Raw genomic sequence first — 18602 nt, forward strand, 5'->3', positions numbered from 1 at the left:
GCGCTCTCTCTCTCTCTCTCTCTCTCTCTCTCTCTCTCTCTCTCTCTCGGTTAATCCTTACCCAAGGATATTTTCCCATTGATATTTAGGGAGAGTGGGAGAGAGCAGGAAAGACAGAGAGAAACATCTATGTGAGAGAAACACTTTAATTGGTTGCTTCCTGCATGAGCCACCAGGCCCTGGGTCGGGGAGGAGCCTGCAACCAAGGTACGTGCCCTTGACTGGAATTGAACCCGGGGCCCTTTGGTCTGCACTCTATCCACTGAGCCAAACCAGCTAGAGCTAGCCCTTCTCTTAATATTAGGGAACTAAGAGGTTGCTCTTTTTTGATATTGTAAATCATTCTAAATTGAATGTACATAAACCCTTGATTCTGTGATATATTTGGTCTTTATCTCTAGTTCCTGGTACAGAAAGTCCCTTCCAGCTTTACCTGAGTTTATGCTAATGAGGTATTTCTTGGTGGATGGGGCATGGTTGTCCGGGGAACCAGCCCTGTGATTAGTGGGTTGGAACTTTCAGTCTCACACCCTGACCACCAAGGAGGGAGAGGAGAGGAACTGGAGATTGAATTTAGTCACCAGCAGTCAGTGATTTAATCATTCATGCCTGCATAATGAAGCCTCTATAAAACCCCCAAACACTGGAGTTGGTGAGCACATCAAGGTGCTGGGAGGGCGGCGTGCCCCAGAGGGAGTGGCAGCTCTGCACCTTCCCCCATACCTTGCCCTATACATCTCTTCCATTTGGCTCTTCCCAAGTTGTATCCTTTATAATAAATCAGTAATAGTGTCAAACAAAAATTCCCCCCAAAAATATGAGGAAATGGAGAGACTTGATTCATGTGAACAGATTGCAAACCAGGGAGGCGCCAGCCTGAGGCAGACACTGAAAGTGTCCTCTGAGGAGGCAAAGGGAAGGCCACCTTTCATGGAGGAAGCTGCCACCCAGGTCCCCAAGCAGGTCTGTTGGATGTAAATGAGGTGTTCAAATTCATCTGGTGTAGAGGAGAGAGAGTGCAGTCCTGATTGGTCGTTAGGAGCAGTTCCGATTGATTGGTTTAAATGCACCTGAGGCTATAATTGTGCAGTTCTGATTGGGCGGGGCGGGTCTCAGATGAAACCAGGAACTCCTTGTAGTAGCTGACTTCGCGTAAAGGAGCAGGGCACACACAGTGCAGGAAGCCAAGAGTTCAGTCTGAGGTTTTCCCTGGTCTACAGAGTACGTGAGAAGCCCCTGTCGGCTGATGGCCACTAGACTTTCATTACTTATAAAATGTGGACCCTCAGTCCACCATGGGGAGTCCATGTGAGTTGATACATTCCTTCTCTGGGTTCACATCCAATGAGTCTTCTCGGGGTCCACGTAAGTAAAGTGTTTCCCTGAGTTCTGTGAGCCATTAAAGCAGATTATCAAACCTGAGGAGGGCGTCATGGGAATCCCTGACTTACAGCTGCTTGACCGCCTGGGACTTGAGACTGGCGTCTGCAGTGGGCAGCACTTCATTTGATATTGTAAATCATTCTAGATGGAATGTCCGTAAACCTTCTCATTGAGTGTACATACAGTCTCGTGAGACTGAGCCCCCATGGGGTCTGCCCGGACTCTGCGTAGTGTTAGAATGGCTTGGTGTGAAGAACCAGCACATTTGGTGTCAGAAGTGATTTGAGGAGAGACAGTGTTTTGCCTTTTGATTCCATTTCACATGACTTGGGCCGGATTCCTACAAATAATTACTGAATCAAAGGACTTGGAAGAGTGGAGTTTTCTTTCTGGTTATATAAGCAGTACATTTTCCTTTGGAAAATCTGGTAAACATAGGTGTGTGTGTGCAAAGAAAGGACACACCCGTACTCTCACCAATCAGTCATTCGCTGTGAACACAGCGTGACTCTCCAGGGTGTGTGCCACCTGCAGCCTTGCCTTTCCCTGTGGCCCATGGACCGGCAGCATGGGCGTCACCTGGGAGCTTGTTAGAAATGCAGAATCTTAGGCTCATCCCAGACATAGTCAGTCAGGATCCACCCTTTAACAAGATCTGCATTCAAGTTGGGGAACTATTGGTCTATAAGGCCATGACCTTACCAGTCACCTTACCTACCAGGTGGCCTGGCATTAATTACCTCTGATATGTGTATATACATACATTTTTTTCCCTCTTTACCTAATATTAGGATGATACTCTGGGGGGGGATGGGGAAATCTCCCTCTTTTCCCTTAATTATTTCCCTGACTGGTCAAATAATTCAAATGACTTACAGCAGATTAACAGGAGAAAATCAAGTTTTAATACGTTGGCTCAGGGAATTCACTTAGCATGGAAATTACAAAGACTAAGGCAAAATGAGGTATGTGTGTCATTTGGAACTAAGGGGGGAGGTGGAAGGAAATTCACAGGGAGGTGAGTTATTGTTTAGTGAACAAGTGTAGATTGGATCATCTTGACACAGTGGCACAGAGAGAGGACTTGGATCAAATGCTCAGCTCCTCCCTGTTAGCCACACCTAGTTCATATGAAAATACAGTCATTTTATGATGGTAGCTTCAGGTCCTTTGTCTGAATTCTTTGAGGCAGTAAGAGATAAGATCAAAAGTTCTTCCAAGCCTTCTAGGCCTCTGTTGTTTCAACTGAAATAATCTGTGTCCAGAGTGGTACTTTGGGGGCAGCTCATTCTGTACCATGGTGTTCAACCTCCCTGCCTCATTGGGTCAGACTGTCCGAGGACAAGCACGTCCCCTCAGTATCACTGATTCCGGGATCAGCAGCATCTCTAGGAGACGGGACTTCCATTACATCTCCCTGCGAAGCCCTGATATATACAGCTCGCTTGTATCAGTTAACATTATATGTCAGCATTTTCCAGTTCTTTGATTTTTCTGAGAAGCTTGTTTTTCGTGGCTGCAGACCAGTTGTCCATCTCATGACTATCGGAATTCATTAGACTACTTCCCTGTCATTAGGCATTTAAGTTGTCTTAATTCTTTTGGGGCGAGCGTGTTCTGTAGGCTATTATAAGTATGCTGAAGTGAGCTGCTCATGCAGTCATTAATTTCTTTAACCTTGATTATTTCCTTAAGACAAATTACTGGAGTCAAAAGGCATCAACATTTTAAACAGTCTTTAAAATGCAGGAGGAGTGCAGGAAGTGCCCTCACTCTGTACTTTCCCTGGTACTGGGCAGTGTGGGCTGTAGAGACGGTGTCTGAGGAGCAGTTGTTTTATCTGTTAGTCATCACACCTCCAAAACCTGGCTTAGAGCAGACTCTAAGGTTCTACCCTAAGGGAGATTGGGGGCAGGGAAGGGAAGTTACCAGAAGGTTGGTTAGCTGCCTGTGGTCAAGGTGTTTCCTTCCTCCAGGCCTGGGTACTGAGCTGTAATAGATGCCACTGGCCAGGCAGCAGCTTCCTTGGCGGCGTGTTCACACACCCTCCAGTGGCCGCAGGGTCAGGAGTGGAGCCGATGGGCCTGCATTTAGTCAGTGGAGGCCTGAAAGGAGGAATCTGCTGGACCTGATTGGCACCAAACTTGTTTTTATTTCTTAAGTCTGGGTCTGTTTGGTTATCCAACACCTTTCCTCCCACGCACAGACCAGGACACTCCTTTTAGGTAAACTTTATTCTGTAAGGTGCACTCAGATTCTGCCCTAGAGAAAAGGTGAAATAGCAGCATTATATTGTGATTGAGTCACAGTGTAAACCTGGATGGCTTCCATAAATATTTTTGGAGTAAATTAATATACAAAGAAAAATGAATTTGAGGTTTTTTTTTTAGTAATATGCATATATTAAATGTATGTGTGTATCATATGATATAATTAAAAGTTTAACAATGAGTATTTTATTAACTACTAGAGGCCTGGTGCACAAAAATTTGTGCACTGGGCGGGGGGTGTGTCTCTCAGCCCAGCCTGCACTCTCTCACAATCTGGGACCCCTTGAGTAGGGTTCAGTCCCATCGCAGCATGGCTCCAGTTCACCGGGCCTGCGGGCCAGGGTAGGGATCAAGATTCCCAGATCGCAGCATGGCTCTGGTTCCCCGGAGCCTGCGGGAGGGAGGAGGTACCAAGAGGCCCGTCCAATCGCAGCATGGCTCTGGTTCCCCGGAGCCTGCGGGCGTGGGGAGGGACCCAGAGGCCAGTCCAATGGCAGCATGGCTCCGTTCCCACAGCTCCCTCCTGCCGCCACGCCTCGGGTGGCCAGAACCCAGATTGAATCCCGCCGCGCCGGCCGGGACCCTAGCCTGCTGTTCGGTCATCCATCCGATCGTTTAGGTCGTGACGGCCCCTGGCTTTTTATATATTAGGATTTGACATGTTATAATTTCCAAAAGATACACACACAAACTATACCTTCTGGAAGTAAGTATGATTGATTTGTAGTTTGTCTAGTAGTAAGTCTTTTGGGTGGGCATTTTTAATCACTTAAAAATTTGAGTTACATATAGTGAAATGCACAGATCTTAATTGTTTCATTTTGATAAATATATGCACCATGTAAACAATATCCCTGTCAAGATACAGAACATTGCCATGCTCCAGAAAGCTCTCCTGTGCCCCTTTGTAGTCAGTCTCCCTACCCAGAGGCTATTGCTGTTCTGATTTCTAGCACAAGTGAGCTTTGCCTGTACTTAACTTCCTATAAATGGAATACAACACAATAATACAAAACAGTAGGCTTTTATAAATGGAATACAGTATACAACAGAACAGAAGTGGCTTCTTTTGTCAACATAATGTTTTTGAGATGCTTGTTGTCTGTTTCAGTAGTTTGTTCCTTATTAGTAGCTAATATTCCATTCTTTGATCATACCACAATTTATTCATCCATTCTCCTTGTGTTAATGGCGAACAGCACCAGATGTTGGACGTTTTCAAAAGAAGGGCTCCTGGAGCTTAGGAGAAAGAAGGGCAGAGAAAATGTGCTTGGGGGAAGGAGATGGGGAATAAACTGAATAATCACAGTTTATTTAGTTACTTCCTGAAGGATATTTGGTTGGTTCCAGCTTTTGCAATTATGAATAATGCTGCTATAAACATTTGTGTACAGATATCTGTGTGGACATGGTTTTCATTGCTACCAAGGAAGTGTGATCACTGGATTGTATGATAATATGTTTAATTTTATAAGAAACTGCTATACTGTCTCCCAAAGTGGCTATACTATTTTATATTCCTACTAGAGGCCCAGTGCACAAAAATTTGTGCAGCATGTTATACTATTTTATATTCCTACTAGTAAGAGTTTCTGTTGTTCCACATCCTTGCCAGCATTTTGGTATTGTCATACAAGTTTTCTTGCAGACATGTGTTTTAATTTCTCCTGGGTAAAATGCCTAGGAGTGGAATTACTGGATCATAGGATAGGTGTATGTTTGTGTCAAACTGTTTTCCAAAGGTTGTACTATTTTACATTCTTATATCTTTTTTAAATCTTGGTATTGGTCTTTTGATTAGCTTTTTCCTGATGACTGATGATGTTAAGCTTTGTGTGTGCTAGTGACCATTTGTATGATTTCTTTTACAAGTGTCTTTTCAAATATTTAGCCCATTTTTGTTTTGAATTGTCCTTTTACTATTGATTTGTAGGCACTATTTATATATATGTGGTCTAGTAGTATGAGCATAAATCCTTTGTTCAGTATATGTGCTGTAAATATTTTCTCCCAGTGTGTTTCTTGCCTTTCATTTTCTTATGAGCAGAAGAGTTTAAGAAGGCCACTTTATCTTTTTTTCTTTTATGGTTAGTGCTTTTGTGTTTTGTTTAAGAATTCTTTACCTACCCCAGGTTTACAAAGATGTTCTTTGTTTTCCTTCTAGAAGCTTTACAAACAACTAAACTTGAGCAGTGTCATCATCCCTGGTTGTTGAGTCATTCCAGGAGTGGTGCTTAGTCTTAACTTTTATATTTAGGCCTGTGATCCGCCCTGAATGAATTTGTGTGTATGGTGTGAGGTGGGATTGTGGTTCTTCTTTTTCATATAGCTATCCAGTTCGCCCAGCACCATCTATTAAAAGGCTCTCTCCCCTGAATTGCACTGGTGCTTTCTTTTGGATCAAGTGGACTATTAGAATGATCTACTTGGTTCTGTTTGTTTGTTCTTAAGCCAGTACTACACTGTCTTGGGTTCTGTAAAACAGTATCAAAATCGGGTAATATAGGTCCTCCAACTTTGTTCTCTTTCAGAATTTTTTTACTGTCCTTGCTCTTTGCATTTCCATATACATTTTAGAATTGGTTTGTTAATTTTTACAAATAAGCCAGGTTGGATTTTGATCAGGGCTACACTGAATCTATCAATCCGGGAGTATTGACATCTTAACAATATTAATCTTTAGTTTTTCTCAGCAGTGTTTTGTAGCTTTTGGCATGAAAGTTTTATACATATTTTAAAAGACTTATTCCTATGTATTTTATATTTTTGAGTCTATTGTAAATGGTACTTTTTACATTTCCAAGTTTTGTTTATGTATGTATATAGGCATTTTAAAAATTGACCTACAACCTTATTAAATTATTAATTCCAGTAAATTTTTGGTAGGTGCCTTAGAATTTTCTGTATGTATAAACACCATCTATAAATAGTTTTACTTTATCCTTCCTAATCTCTGTGCCCTTTTCTCTTACCTTTCTGAACTGGCTGTGACACCCTACAATGTTGAATAGAAGTGATTAGAGCAGATATCCTTGTCTTGTTCCCAGTTTTCGTGTGAAAGTTGTCAGTGTTTCATAATTAAGTATGATACTAGCTGGAGATTTTTCAGAGGTTCTTTATCAGGTTGAGGTAATTTCCCTCAATTTCTACTTTGCTGGGGAGTTTGTATCATGATCGGGTGTTGAATTTTGTCAAAAGCTTTTTCTGCAGCTCTCAAGATGACCTATGGTTTGTTTTCCTTTATTTTGTTCATATGACTATGTCTCTTTTTCATCTACTAGCACTTTCTCCTCACCTCCAATTCGGGAAAAGGCCTTTATTCCTCAGTGCTAATACTTAACCATGAAACATTTTATAAACAAAAAAGCACCGCATGTATTTAAGTAGAATTGTTTGACTTATTAAGTAGCCTGCCTACCTGTCCCCCAAAACATAATCTTTGAAACTTCTATCATACGCTTTAAGGAAATAGATCTGAGGAGACATATATATATTCCAATATATAACTTTCTCAGAAATGACAAACAGAGCTTTGTAGTTCTGGAAACTACAAACAAATGAACTTGAGCAGTGTTGTCATCTCCGGTGCTGAGTCAGTCCAGGAGCCGTGTTCAGTGGGTTGGGACTGCGAGTGAGGTCCCAGGAACTAGTGAGCCAGTTTCTGATTGATACTTTCTAAGTCAGTGTATGCTACACCCCTTCCTTGACTTAAGTGCAAGACTAAAGTTGATGATAATCATTGAGAACTAGGAAGCATCTCTAGTTCAAATGTCCTTTGAAGGTTAAACCTCTTTTATGAGCATGTTTGTTAAGCATATGTCTTTGGACTTTTCTGGTGCTGGTGCAAACACTAGCTCCCAAACTACTACACATTCTACTTTTGAACAACTACAATTCTTATAACTCTTTATTTTTCTTATGAACCCTTTTCCCATACTTATTGAGTTATTTAGGTATATTCCTATTATTGATGTCTTAAAATTTGGTAGCAAAATCTGAATGATTAGTACAAGGTATGGGATGCTTTTCTTCTTCATTCTGAACATTATACTTATATTAATGATCTGTCCCCACCAAAATTATGAAGTGGATACACACACACACACACACACACACACACACACACACATATACATATACAATTTGCAGTAGTAAGAAGGTATCATTACATTGTGAGGGAGGGCTGTATGAAAATATACATCACCGGTATATTAATTTGCAAGCAGACATAGGGCATGGGTAAAAATTAATGGTAATGAATGGAAAACAGATTCATATCAGTGTAACCTAATTTCTTCAAGAAGTTTGTAAGGATCTGGAGGAAGCAGGACACATATGTCTTGACACTCTCATGCCATTGATATAATTAAGGATATACAATCGCCTGTGCCCCAAGGAAACACAGTTTAGCTCAGATGATACCATAGTTAGATGGTGGAAAGGTCACACAAAGGCACTGTAAAGGACATAAATATTTTTAGAGTGTTGGTATGGGACAGCTGTTAACCTTGCAGAGGTTAGCCTGGGGCCCAGTTCTATTTCATCAATTTTAAGCCATGACCAGTGATCTATTGTGTGTGTGTGTTTGTATGCCAGAGATACTAGCAATAAAAATCAAAATAACCTGGATAAATTGGGTACTTACAAATTGGACAAAGTCAAATGAAGGCTAATTAATTTTGTAAGTAGGAAGTTTAAAATGGAGATGACTGGCTTTGTGCCTGTTCCTGGCAGGAAAGGCCCCTGGGCCATGGTAAATCACGAGCCATCGGTAACTGTAATACTCTATATGCAGAATACCGCATGCCATAAGTCTGATTAAGAATACTGATATGATACTGAGAGTAGGCAAAAGACACAGTGAAGGCTCACGGTGGCTAAAAATGTTACAATAGAAACAGAGACATGTGCAGCAAGAGGGGAGGGCTTTGAAAAAGAACAATTAGAAGTATTTTGTATTAAGGAGGGTGGGCTAAAATGCTGTAAAAACAAACCAAAAATGTAATGGTTCAAATCCAGTACAAGTTTATTTCTCTCATGTAACAGTCCGGGATGGATATATCAGATCCCTGTTGGCTCCACAAACGTGTTTAAAGACTGGAAATGTCAAGAGAACCCAGGAACCAGCTTGAAAGAACTCTACGGGATGAGTTTGGAAATAGGCATTCAAAAGAATAAGGGTGGCAATGATTAAAAATAAATCCATGAATCCATAATATATTTCCAGGGGAAAAATTGCTAGCGTGTAAAAGCAGAAGGAATCATAGAATTAGAAAATCACTGTTTTGTAATTCCCAGGATGATAATTGATTCAGGCAAGGGTGATAAATGGATGCTAAAGCTATTAGGTGAAACTTTGCTGTGGAAGAGCATAGTCTAAGTGTCTCAAGGTTTTATCCTGGAGATTACTTATTGATTACAAAAGGTACCATACAGGGATATATGGCAGACAACTCCTTAATTAGGTGATCTAACTTCATGTGACCAGTAATGAGACAAACTGACATAACGGGATGCATAATTCAGATAGTATTCTTGCGGAAAACACTTATCTAATATGAGGCAACAATTACATGGACAAATCCAGACCGTGCAGTGTCCTACAAGACGACTGGACTAGAATGTTTGACAATGTCAGTGTGTCGCTCTCGCTAGGTGTCCTCGTGAGTGTGGCATCATCGTCTTTAAACCCTGCATGGCAATCCCTGACGCACCGCCATGCTGCCCAGGGAAGACTGGGTGACCTGGAAGTCCAACAACTTCCTTAGGATCATCCAGCTCCTGGCTGATTATCCAACATGCCTCATTGTGGGAGCAGACAATGTGGGCTCCGAGAGGATGCAGCAGACCCGCATGCCCCTCCTGGGAAGGCTGTGGGCCAGACGGACAGGAACACCATGGAGCAAGGCCATTCGGGGGCATCTGGAAAACCGCCCAGCTCTGGAGAAACTGTTGTCTCACATCCGGGGGAAGGTGGGCTTTGCCTTCACCAAGAAGGAGCTCCCTCACTGAGATCAGCGACATGCTGCTGGCCAATAAGGTGTCAGCTGTTGCCTGTGCTCGTGCCGTGGCCTCATGTAAAGTCACTGTGCCTGCCCAGAACACTGGTCTGGGCCCAAGAAGACCCCCTCCTTGAGGTTTTAGTCATCACCACTGCAGTCTCCAGGGGCACTGCTGAACTCCGGAGTGACATGCAGCTGATTGAGACTGGCCACACTGCTGAACATGCTAAATGAAATCTCCCCTTCTCCTTGGGGCTGATCACCCAGCAGGTGGTCAGCAGTGGCAACATCCACCACCCTGTCTCTTGAAAGGCAAGCAGTACAGTTTAAATTTCTGGGTTTTTAAATTTTTTTATGAGTGATGCTGACCTTTTCATATGTATAATAGCCCATTTGTCCTTTTTTGTGTGTGGATTGTCTCTTTATATCCTCTTTTGTTCTCTTTAAGTTTGGTAGTTCTTTCTTAAATGTTTGGTAGAATTCATCAATGAAGATATCTGGACCTAGAGTTTTCTTTGTGGGAAGGTGTTTAAATTCAAAATCAGTTTCTTTAATAGGGATTTTTAGGGATCTTTTTGAAAGAGTTTTAGTGTCTTTTCAGAATGCTTCATCACAGTTGTCTCATTTATTGGAATAAAGTTATTCATTATAGTCCCTTATTATCTTTATAGTGTTTATGAGATCTGTAGTAAGGTCCTATCTTTCTTAATTTTATTAAGTTCTTTCTTAGTTCGACTGGAGGTTTATCAATTTTGTTTTTTTGTTTTAAAGAACCAGCTTTTGGCTCATTGATTTTTCTGTTGTTTTAAAAATTTCATTGTTTTCTGCTCTATATTATATCCTTCTGTTACTTTGGGTTTAATTCACCCTCCTTTCCCTTAAGGTGTAAACTTAGTTCACTGAATCAAAACCTTCTTTTCCATTATAGGCAAATAAGAAGATCAGAACAAAACAGTGCAAAGATGTACTGGAAATTAAAATTGAATTTTGATTTTACCAATTTCCTAATACTTGCATTGTTGCTTTTCAAAGTTTATTTTTCTACTATAGCTTTTTAAAAATAGAACAATTTTTTTTATTGATTTGAGAAGGAAACATAGATTTGTTGTTCCACTTAAGTATGCATTAACTGGTTGATTCTTGTATGTGCCTTGACTGGCAGTCGAACCCAAAACCTTGGGAATGATGCTCTGACCAACTGAGCTACCCAGCCAGTGCTCTACTATAGCTTTTTAAGATTCTGAAAGGTACTATATGCTAGCTATTAAAAATTTTCAAAGGGTACAGAGAATTATAAGGAATTGTATTAGTCAGGATAGAACATAAAAAATAATCACAAAATTCTTGCAGCTTAATACAACAAACTTGTATTTCTTACACTACACATCTGGGGCTTTGCTCCACAGTCACTCAAGGACCCAGGTTGACAGAGGCTCTGCCATCTTGAGCTGTACTATCTGGAACACATGGCCTCTTTATTCCCTGGGCTGGGAAGAGAACACTGAGGGGGCTCTCTTCTGAAAGTAAATGCTTTGGCCCCATAGCCCATTGGCCAGAAATAGCCACATGGCCTCACCTAATTATAAGGGTTAAGGAACTAAAATCTTCCCGTGGGCTTAGAAGCTGAGAAGCAGCAGGTATGGGTGAGCACTGTAATGCTATACCCTGGGGGTGGGGGTGGGGTGGGAACACCTATCTTCTAACTCTGAGATAATCCCTAGTTCCCCTCTTTTTGCCGGGTCCCAGTGACCTTCCTGATGGCCAGCCTTGTTTGGATGGGTGGAAATTACTCCTATGGTCTGACAGATCACTGGTTCACATTTTGTTGTGTTCTACCTTATCTCATGCTATCAATATGTATATGAGACCTAGGAAAGGGCAAATCAAGAATCCCTCGCTAGTTGCTTTAACTGGTAACCGTGATTTTCTTTTTAAAAGCTTGCTTTAGAATCTCTGAAAACTACACAAGTAACTGGTAACAGTGGTTTTACCTAGGGAGGGACTAGATAGTGGTGAGTGGGGCTGAAGGGTGTTGAAGAGTGGGTAGGATGAGTTATTTTCACTGTATATACTTTCTGTAACTTGAGTTTTAGACTATGTAAATTAATATTACCTATTTTTTTAAAAACTCCAAACTTTTCTTATATTTTCTTAATTTTCTATATTGAATCTATACTATGTAAATGAATGAAAAACATCTATTTCTTTAAAAGTTGTCAGGCAATTGAACACCATTTTATTTTTTTTCACTGAATTTTGACATATCAAGCAAAGACCACATTTTTAAAAAAAGTTATATTTACCTTTTGGAGGAATACAACTACATTGTCCAAATAGGTCAGTTAGCTGTGGCTTGGAGTACCAGGAACCAACATAGTCACTCTCAGTTGGATATTACCTTTTTGGGAAAGCTCTTTCACATCCGTGCCTTGGGTCCCTTTCTACATTTCGCCCTGAGTGGGGCCATAATTGAGGCTTACTGAAGATCACGAATTTTGAAATCAGACCTGAGACTGCACTTCAGCTCCAGCACTTATCAGTCATGCAACCTCAGGAAATGTGCTAGTTAACACCAAGCCCTTTTCCTCCTGGGGAAAAATAATACGTACCTTTCATGATGGCCGTAAGGATTAAGATGAAAGGTATGTAAAACCCCTGGACAAAACTTAATACATTATTTCTCCCACAGGCTTTCTCCATTCAGGATCAGCAAATCCAGCTACTGTTCTAGTTTTATTTTCTGTACAGTCGTTGACCAGAATGTTAACTGTTCATCTGCCCATCCTATTTCATGCACATGGTTTTTTTGTTAAACTTTTCGGAGGTTGCATAGCACAACTATCTGATTATAATACTATGAAGTTACTGTATTAAGTTTAATTTGTTACCTATTTTTAAAAAGTTATTTTTTTTTCTCTCAAACTCGAATGTACAGAGGACTTTCCAAAAGCTACAGGAAATGTGATACTGCACCTGATTTAATATAGGTGAGGATTCAGCTGTCTGCTATTGAGCCAGACACAAGCAATCTGTGAGATGTGAAACAATGTCATTTTACTCAGTTTTTTGGTTTGGGAAAACAGCAAATTTTCATTTTAAGAAATGTTATTTATGCTACCATGCAACAAGTGTCAAAAGGTCCTGTAATCACACTGTGAGAACTGTGAGGTCAGACTCCAAAGCCTGATTTCTGTAAATAGATGCCATGTTATATGCACCCACATCGCCGGTCTTTGGTGGACTTCCAACCTAAGTATTCCCTTTCTTCCTTTTGCTGGAAAAAAGATAAGCAATTAGTTACTGGTTCTAATCCCACAGAAAGTTATCGTTTTCTTTTTCTTTTTTAAATATATTTTTATTGATGTCAGAGAGGAAGGAAGAGGGAGAGATAGAAACATCAATGATGAGAATCATTGACCAGCTGCCTGCACGGCCCCTACTGGGGATTGAGGCCCACAACCTGGGCATGTGCCCTTGACCAGAATGGAACCCAGGCCAACACTCTATTCACTGAGCCAGACCGGCTAGGGTGCAAGTTATAGTTTTTCTAAGCAGAGATCTGGAGCCAGTTATATTGAACTCCAGTTACTAAGATAGCTATTAATGATGGGGGGTTTTTTTGGTCTTCCACACAGAGCTTATTCATGTGGCAGTTTGGTATGCCAGAAACCAAAAGTTAATTGAAGGCACTAAACTGAAATAAAATAGGAAGATCAGCTGAGAGCGACCTGCTAGAGAAAGCAGAGTAAGTATGGTGTGTTGTTAAGATTTGGGTTGGTAATAACTAGAAAAGCAGAAAAGAAATCATGGTTTGTTTCCTTCAGGCCTGCTAATACCTCTGAATCGGTCAGATCACAATGCAAACCCAAAGATGTCTTGAAAAGGACTTCCACGTTAACTTTTTAAGTTGTATATGAAGCAATTTGAGTTGATTCATAAGTAGTTAAAACATTCTTTTTTTTCAAGAAAACCGTATCTTATAAATCACTGAATCCTTGGAGTTAATATGAACATTTTTCAAGGGAAAATTTGGGACAGGTAGCCTAATAAAGGATTTTTGTCTTGTCCTGGGGGGGTGTTTAAAGAACAAAATGTTGGAATATTGAATAATTTTAGTCGTTTATCGAGGACATGGAGTATAAGTTGGTATCACCTCAGAAAGTTTTAGTTCCCATAATTATGATATTCGGGAACCATTATAAAACAGCTCAAACTTCTCTTGATTGCTTTATATTGCCTCAAGTTGCATATCTTCCCTCATCTCTAAAGTTCTTTCCAGCTTTACGGCTCTCTTACATATTCCATCTCAGATTTGTTTTGTCTTCTTTCTTCCAGTCCTCTTCCAAGGAGCTTCTGGGAACTGCCTTGGTGACTGGAACTGATCCTCCTCCACTTCCTGCCCTTTGCTGACCTTCCATAGCCCCCCCAGATGCTCCTCCAGGGAGTAGCCTGCTTTTCTGCCTTCCCCTGGGCCCCACGGTGAGAGTCAGTAATGCAATGGAAACTTGGGAAACACCCCTTGGATGTTGCCTATTTAAACATGGATTCCTTAGCTTTGCTTATTTAATTTGCATTGCAGTTATTAAGGATAAAGTAATTTTATACAGATTATTCTTTTTACATTTTATAGTAAAGATACCTTTAAAAAAGCGGGGGGGGGGGATCTTCATAAATATGAACCCACACTGTTTTCCTTCCTCACCTCTATTCCAAACCAACATTTGCTATTTAAAACAGCTTGTTTTTCTTCTTGACACTGGAGGGCTTCAAGTGGTCTTATCATTCCAACTATGCTTCCTTATCCAAGCACCACCACTTACAAAGCCAGTGGCATTTGTCAAGGTGGTTAACCATGATTCCGTGCCATTATTTACCATATATCAAATCTGGAATGGAGCTTTTCCGAGAGAGGGTCAAGTTCAATTACACGATATATTTGAGCATAGAAAAAAGTTTCAATGTACAAGAGAACTTATTTCATTGATTCTTTTAAACCTATAGTTATTAATATGGGTATTGAATGATTTTTTAAACTGTTTTTATATATACACATGTGTGTGTATAGATAGATATGTGAGTTTACGACACTGGTGTATTTATGGCCATGAGTATGTTAAAGAAAAAATTGTTCATGACCTTTGTTGAAGAATGGTAAGGCAGACCTTATTCAGAACTACTGCAATAGGTATAGGGGTCACTATGATGAGGTTCTGCAATGACAGGAAGAGACTGGGCTTCACTCCAATACAAGTGGGAATTCATAGCCAAGAAGCAAGGTGTGGGGTCAGTAGATGAAATATTACTAAGGAAACATCAGGGGCCAGGGGATTCTGGCTAAACCCTAACAGGATTCTTGCTGAAGGTAGTCGGGGTGATTGGACATCACCTGGGGCACGATGAGAGATGAGGAACCTGATCAGATAGCGAGGGAGATCAGATATTGAGGATGAGACATGCTGACTAACCCGACTAAGCAGGATTCTTGCTAAAATTGGACTGTGATAAGATGAACACGGAAGTCAAATGTCAGGGCCTCTCTTCTCAATTAGGACTCTGTCAAGTTAATAGAACTAAGCTTTCTCCCACTGAATTTTTTCTCCTCAGACAATATCCTCATTACTCCTTTGAAATTATTTAATCAGATATCTGCTTTTCAGCAAATTCAGTTTTTCACTTTTTAGTCTTGACACTCCCTAACTTATTTTTTCCTTAAAGTATGAGAAATTCAGAAAGACCTATAATAATACATAGTATTAAGTCAATGTGTACCTTCTAAGTTTTTCTATGCATGTATAATGTCTTAACAAGTAATGACATACTTTTGTAACCTGCAATTCATTTAAACATATTATGGAAATTTATATTATTTTTAAACATGTAACATATTCATAAGGCTAAACATTGAACAAGTATAGAAAGGTGGAGTGAAAACAGTCTTCCTGCTGACATTTTTAATGGCTGCAGGATAGTACATTGTAGGGAAGGACTGTATCATTTTAACCCTCTCCAGTTGACATTTGTGATGGACTTGTTACTATTTGGGTTTGGTTTTATTTTGCTACTCAGAAATACTTGGTTGAACAGTCTTGCAGAAACATCTTTGGGTCATATTTTCAGGATAAATTTCTCTAATTTCCTTCCTTCTCTTCCATCCTTTCCTGATTTCTTCCTTTCTGACCTTTCTCTTTCACCATGTTATCTTTTTTGCTGCCTCCAAGTGCATTTATCACTCAAGCTTCAACTCATGTTCCTTTGCCTTTACCTAGCACTTCCTAATGTTCTCAGGTATCCATACTCGGTCCCTGTTCCTTCCCTGTATTCTCTCATCTCTCCAGGTGCCACACCTGAAAGATCATGCCCAGAAGATAAATCTTTCTTTCCTTTGCCAAGGTTCCTAATATTTTCAGCTGAATAGTCTGTTCCATATCTTTGAACTTCAGATACTTAATGTGAATGTTGATCCTGCAGTTAAAACAGTTTGAAAACTGCTGGACTAGAAGGCCCCTTAAACATTACCTCTACTTCACTGACAAAGAGACAAAAGGGGGGACAGGTGAGGTAACATCTTGAGTCAGAGTGAGACTCGGTTAACAACTATCAATCAGTGATTGTCTGAATGCCACCTGCAGGCTGCTATTTTAAGCCTGTGTTTTCACTCCAGTAGGACAAAGTATTTTATCTTTTTACACATTATTAAAACGTGTACTTATATGGAAGTTTTAGTAATTTATATGTAACATTTTGGTTATAGATCTGAGAGTTCTGAACGACCTGGGTCTCAAAAAATGACCAAAGTATGCATATTAATCCTTCATCTATAAGTTTTATGAGAAACATAAATTCCTATTTATACATATAATTATTTGTGGAAATGACTGGATTAAATTATATTTGGGGAATCCTAGTGCTTGTTTTATAAAGTCTTAAAATAGAGATAGAATCAAGATAACATCAAGACTTTTTCACTTTTCTTTGCAGGGATGGAAAATAAAGCAGTATCTTATCGTCTATCTTTCAGCAGGCCTTCTGAAGTTTAACTAAAAATATGACTGTGCTTGCTTCAGAGAACTGCTCTTCTCAGTACCAGTTACATCAAACAAGTCAGCCCCTGGATGGTAACTGTCTGCTAATCTTGATTATACTTGGGAAAATATTATTAAATATCCTCACACTGGGAATGAGAAGAAAAGACACCTGTCAAAATTTTATGGAATATTTTTGCATTTCACTAGCACTCCTGGACCTTTTACTTTTGGTAAACATTTCCATTATATCCTATTTCAGGGATTTTGTACTTTTAGACATTAGGTTTACTAAATACCACATCTGCTTATTTACTCAAATTATATCTTTTACTTATGGCTTTTTGCATTATCCAGTTTTCCTGATAGCATGGATAGATTATTATCTGAATTTTTCTAAAACCACCCTTCCATTTAAGTGTCAGAAATTATTTTATTTCTTTACAGTAATTTTGATTTGGATTTCAGTATTTGCTTATGTATTGGGAGATCCAGATATCTACCAAAACCTGAAGGCACAGAATGTTTATCCTTATCAATGTCCTTTCTACGTCAGCATTCAAAGTTACTGGCTCTCATTTTTCATGGTGATGATTTTATTTATGGCTTTCATCACTTCTTGGTCAGAAGTTATTACCTTGGTACAGGCTATTAGGATAACTTCCTACATGAATGAGACTGTCCTATATTTCCCCTTTTCATCCCATTCTAGTTGTACTGTGAACTCTAAAAAAACACTCTTGCCCAAGTTCATTGTCTGTTTTCTCGGTACCTGGTTACCATTTGTACTACTTCAAATAATTATCCTTTTATTTAAAGTACAGATTCCAGCATATATTGAGATGAACATTCCATGGTTGTACTTTGTCAATAGTTTTCTCATTGCTACGGTTTACTGGTGTAAATGTCACAAGTTTAATTTAAGAGACATTGCATTACCTGTGGATCCATTTGTCAACTGGAAAAGCTGCTTCATTGCACTTGGAATTCATGATCCTGAGCAAACTGAAAAGCCTACATCAATTATAATTTGTTAACATGTTGCCATGTTAAAACTTACAACTGTGGTATTTTCAAAGAAAAAAGAATAACTCAGGGCATACAAAGACTGAACTGAACTGAAGCCTCCCTCAACCGCCTCAAAGTGTATTTTGGGGCTATGATATTTGTCTTTTTGTTCGTTTTTAAACAAAATAATTCCAAGAAAAAATTTTATACCTGTTCAGGAAAATTGCATGTTACAAATATTAACATAGAAGTGAAATGAGTTAACATTTGGCCATACTGATGTTTCTGTTATCCAAAAAAACTACTGGATGCAAACTGTTATGTAAATCTGAGATGCGCTGCCAACTTTTATATAAACTTAAATAAACATTTTTATTTAATTCACAGCAATAAAATCAAGATGGTTTTCTTAAAATGATTCGGTATAAATATTCTTTAACATAGGGGAAGAGTAGCTAATTTTAAAAATATATATTTGTTCTTAATGTAAATATTTCTGCAAGCTAAGTTTCGGTTGCTTACCTTACAGAACTGGCAGTGACTAGGCTCTCTCCATGCCAGATTCCTTTTCAGTTATAACTTAAATGTCACTTGCAATATCAAATCATAACTACATTGTAAAAGTAAAGCAGGGTTTCCTGTCCTCAGCACTATTGATATTTTGGGTTAGGTAATTCTTTGTTTGGGGAGAACGCCTGTGCATTGAAATATTTAGTAGCATCCCTACCCTCTACCCACTCGATACCAGTAGCACCCTCTTCCCCAGTCTTGACAATCAAAATGTCTCCAGACATTGCCAAGCCTCCCATGGGGGGCAAAATCGCCCCAGCTGAGAACTACAGGAATAAAGGAATCTGAATGACAAATAATCTGAAGTCACTTTGTGAATTCAGTTGAACTACATAGAAGTGTCCAAC

At 39.7% G+C, this 18602-nt stretch overlaps 1 protein-coding gene and 1 pseudogene across 8 annotated transcripts in view; both read left to right on the forward strand.

The window, feature by feature from the left end:
* Positions 1 to 18100, forward strand: part of GPR160 (G protein-coupled receptor 160) — a 35064-nt gene extending 16964 nt beyond the window's left edge. For 2 of the 8 annotated variants that reach the window (XM_014533571.1, XM_014533572.1), the window contains exons 2-4: positions 13291 to 13400; positions 13991 to 14134; positions 16634 to 18100. In XM_014533571.1, the coding sequence (XP_014389057.1) occupies positions 16701 to 17714 (1014 nt within the window). In that variant the 5' untranslated portion in view covers positions 13291 to 13400; positions 13991 to 14134; positions 16634 to 16700 and the 3' untranslated portion in view covers positions 17715 to 18100. Of the gene's footprint in view, positions 1 to 11926; positions 12298 to 12322; positions 12643 to 13290; positions 13401 to 13990; positions 14135 to 14707; positions 16209 to 16633 lie in introns of those variants that run through there. The other 6 variants (XM_014533569.1, XM_014533570.1, XM_005886563.2 and 3 more) reach the window with 6 other exon arrangements.
* LOC106724826 lies at positions 5219 to 10447 on the forward strand (annotated as a pseudogene).
* Positions 18101 to 18602: the final 502 nt, after the last annotated feature.

The sequence above is a fragment of the Myotis brandtii genome, unplaced genomic scaffold (genome assembly GCF_000412655.1).
Source record: "Myotis brandtii unplaced genomic scaffold, ASM41265v1 scaffold99, whole genome shotgun sequence".
NCBI lineage: Eukaryota > Metazoa > Chordata > Mammalia > Chiroptera > Vespertilionidae > Myotis > Myotis brandtii.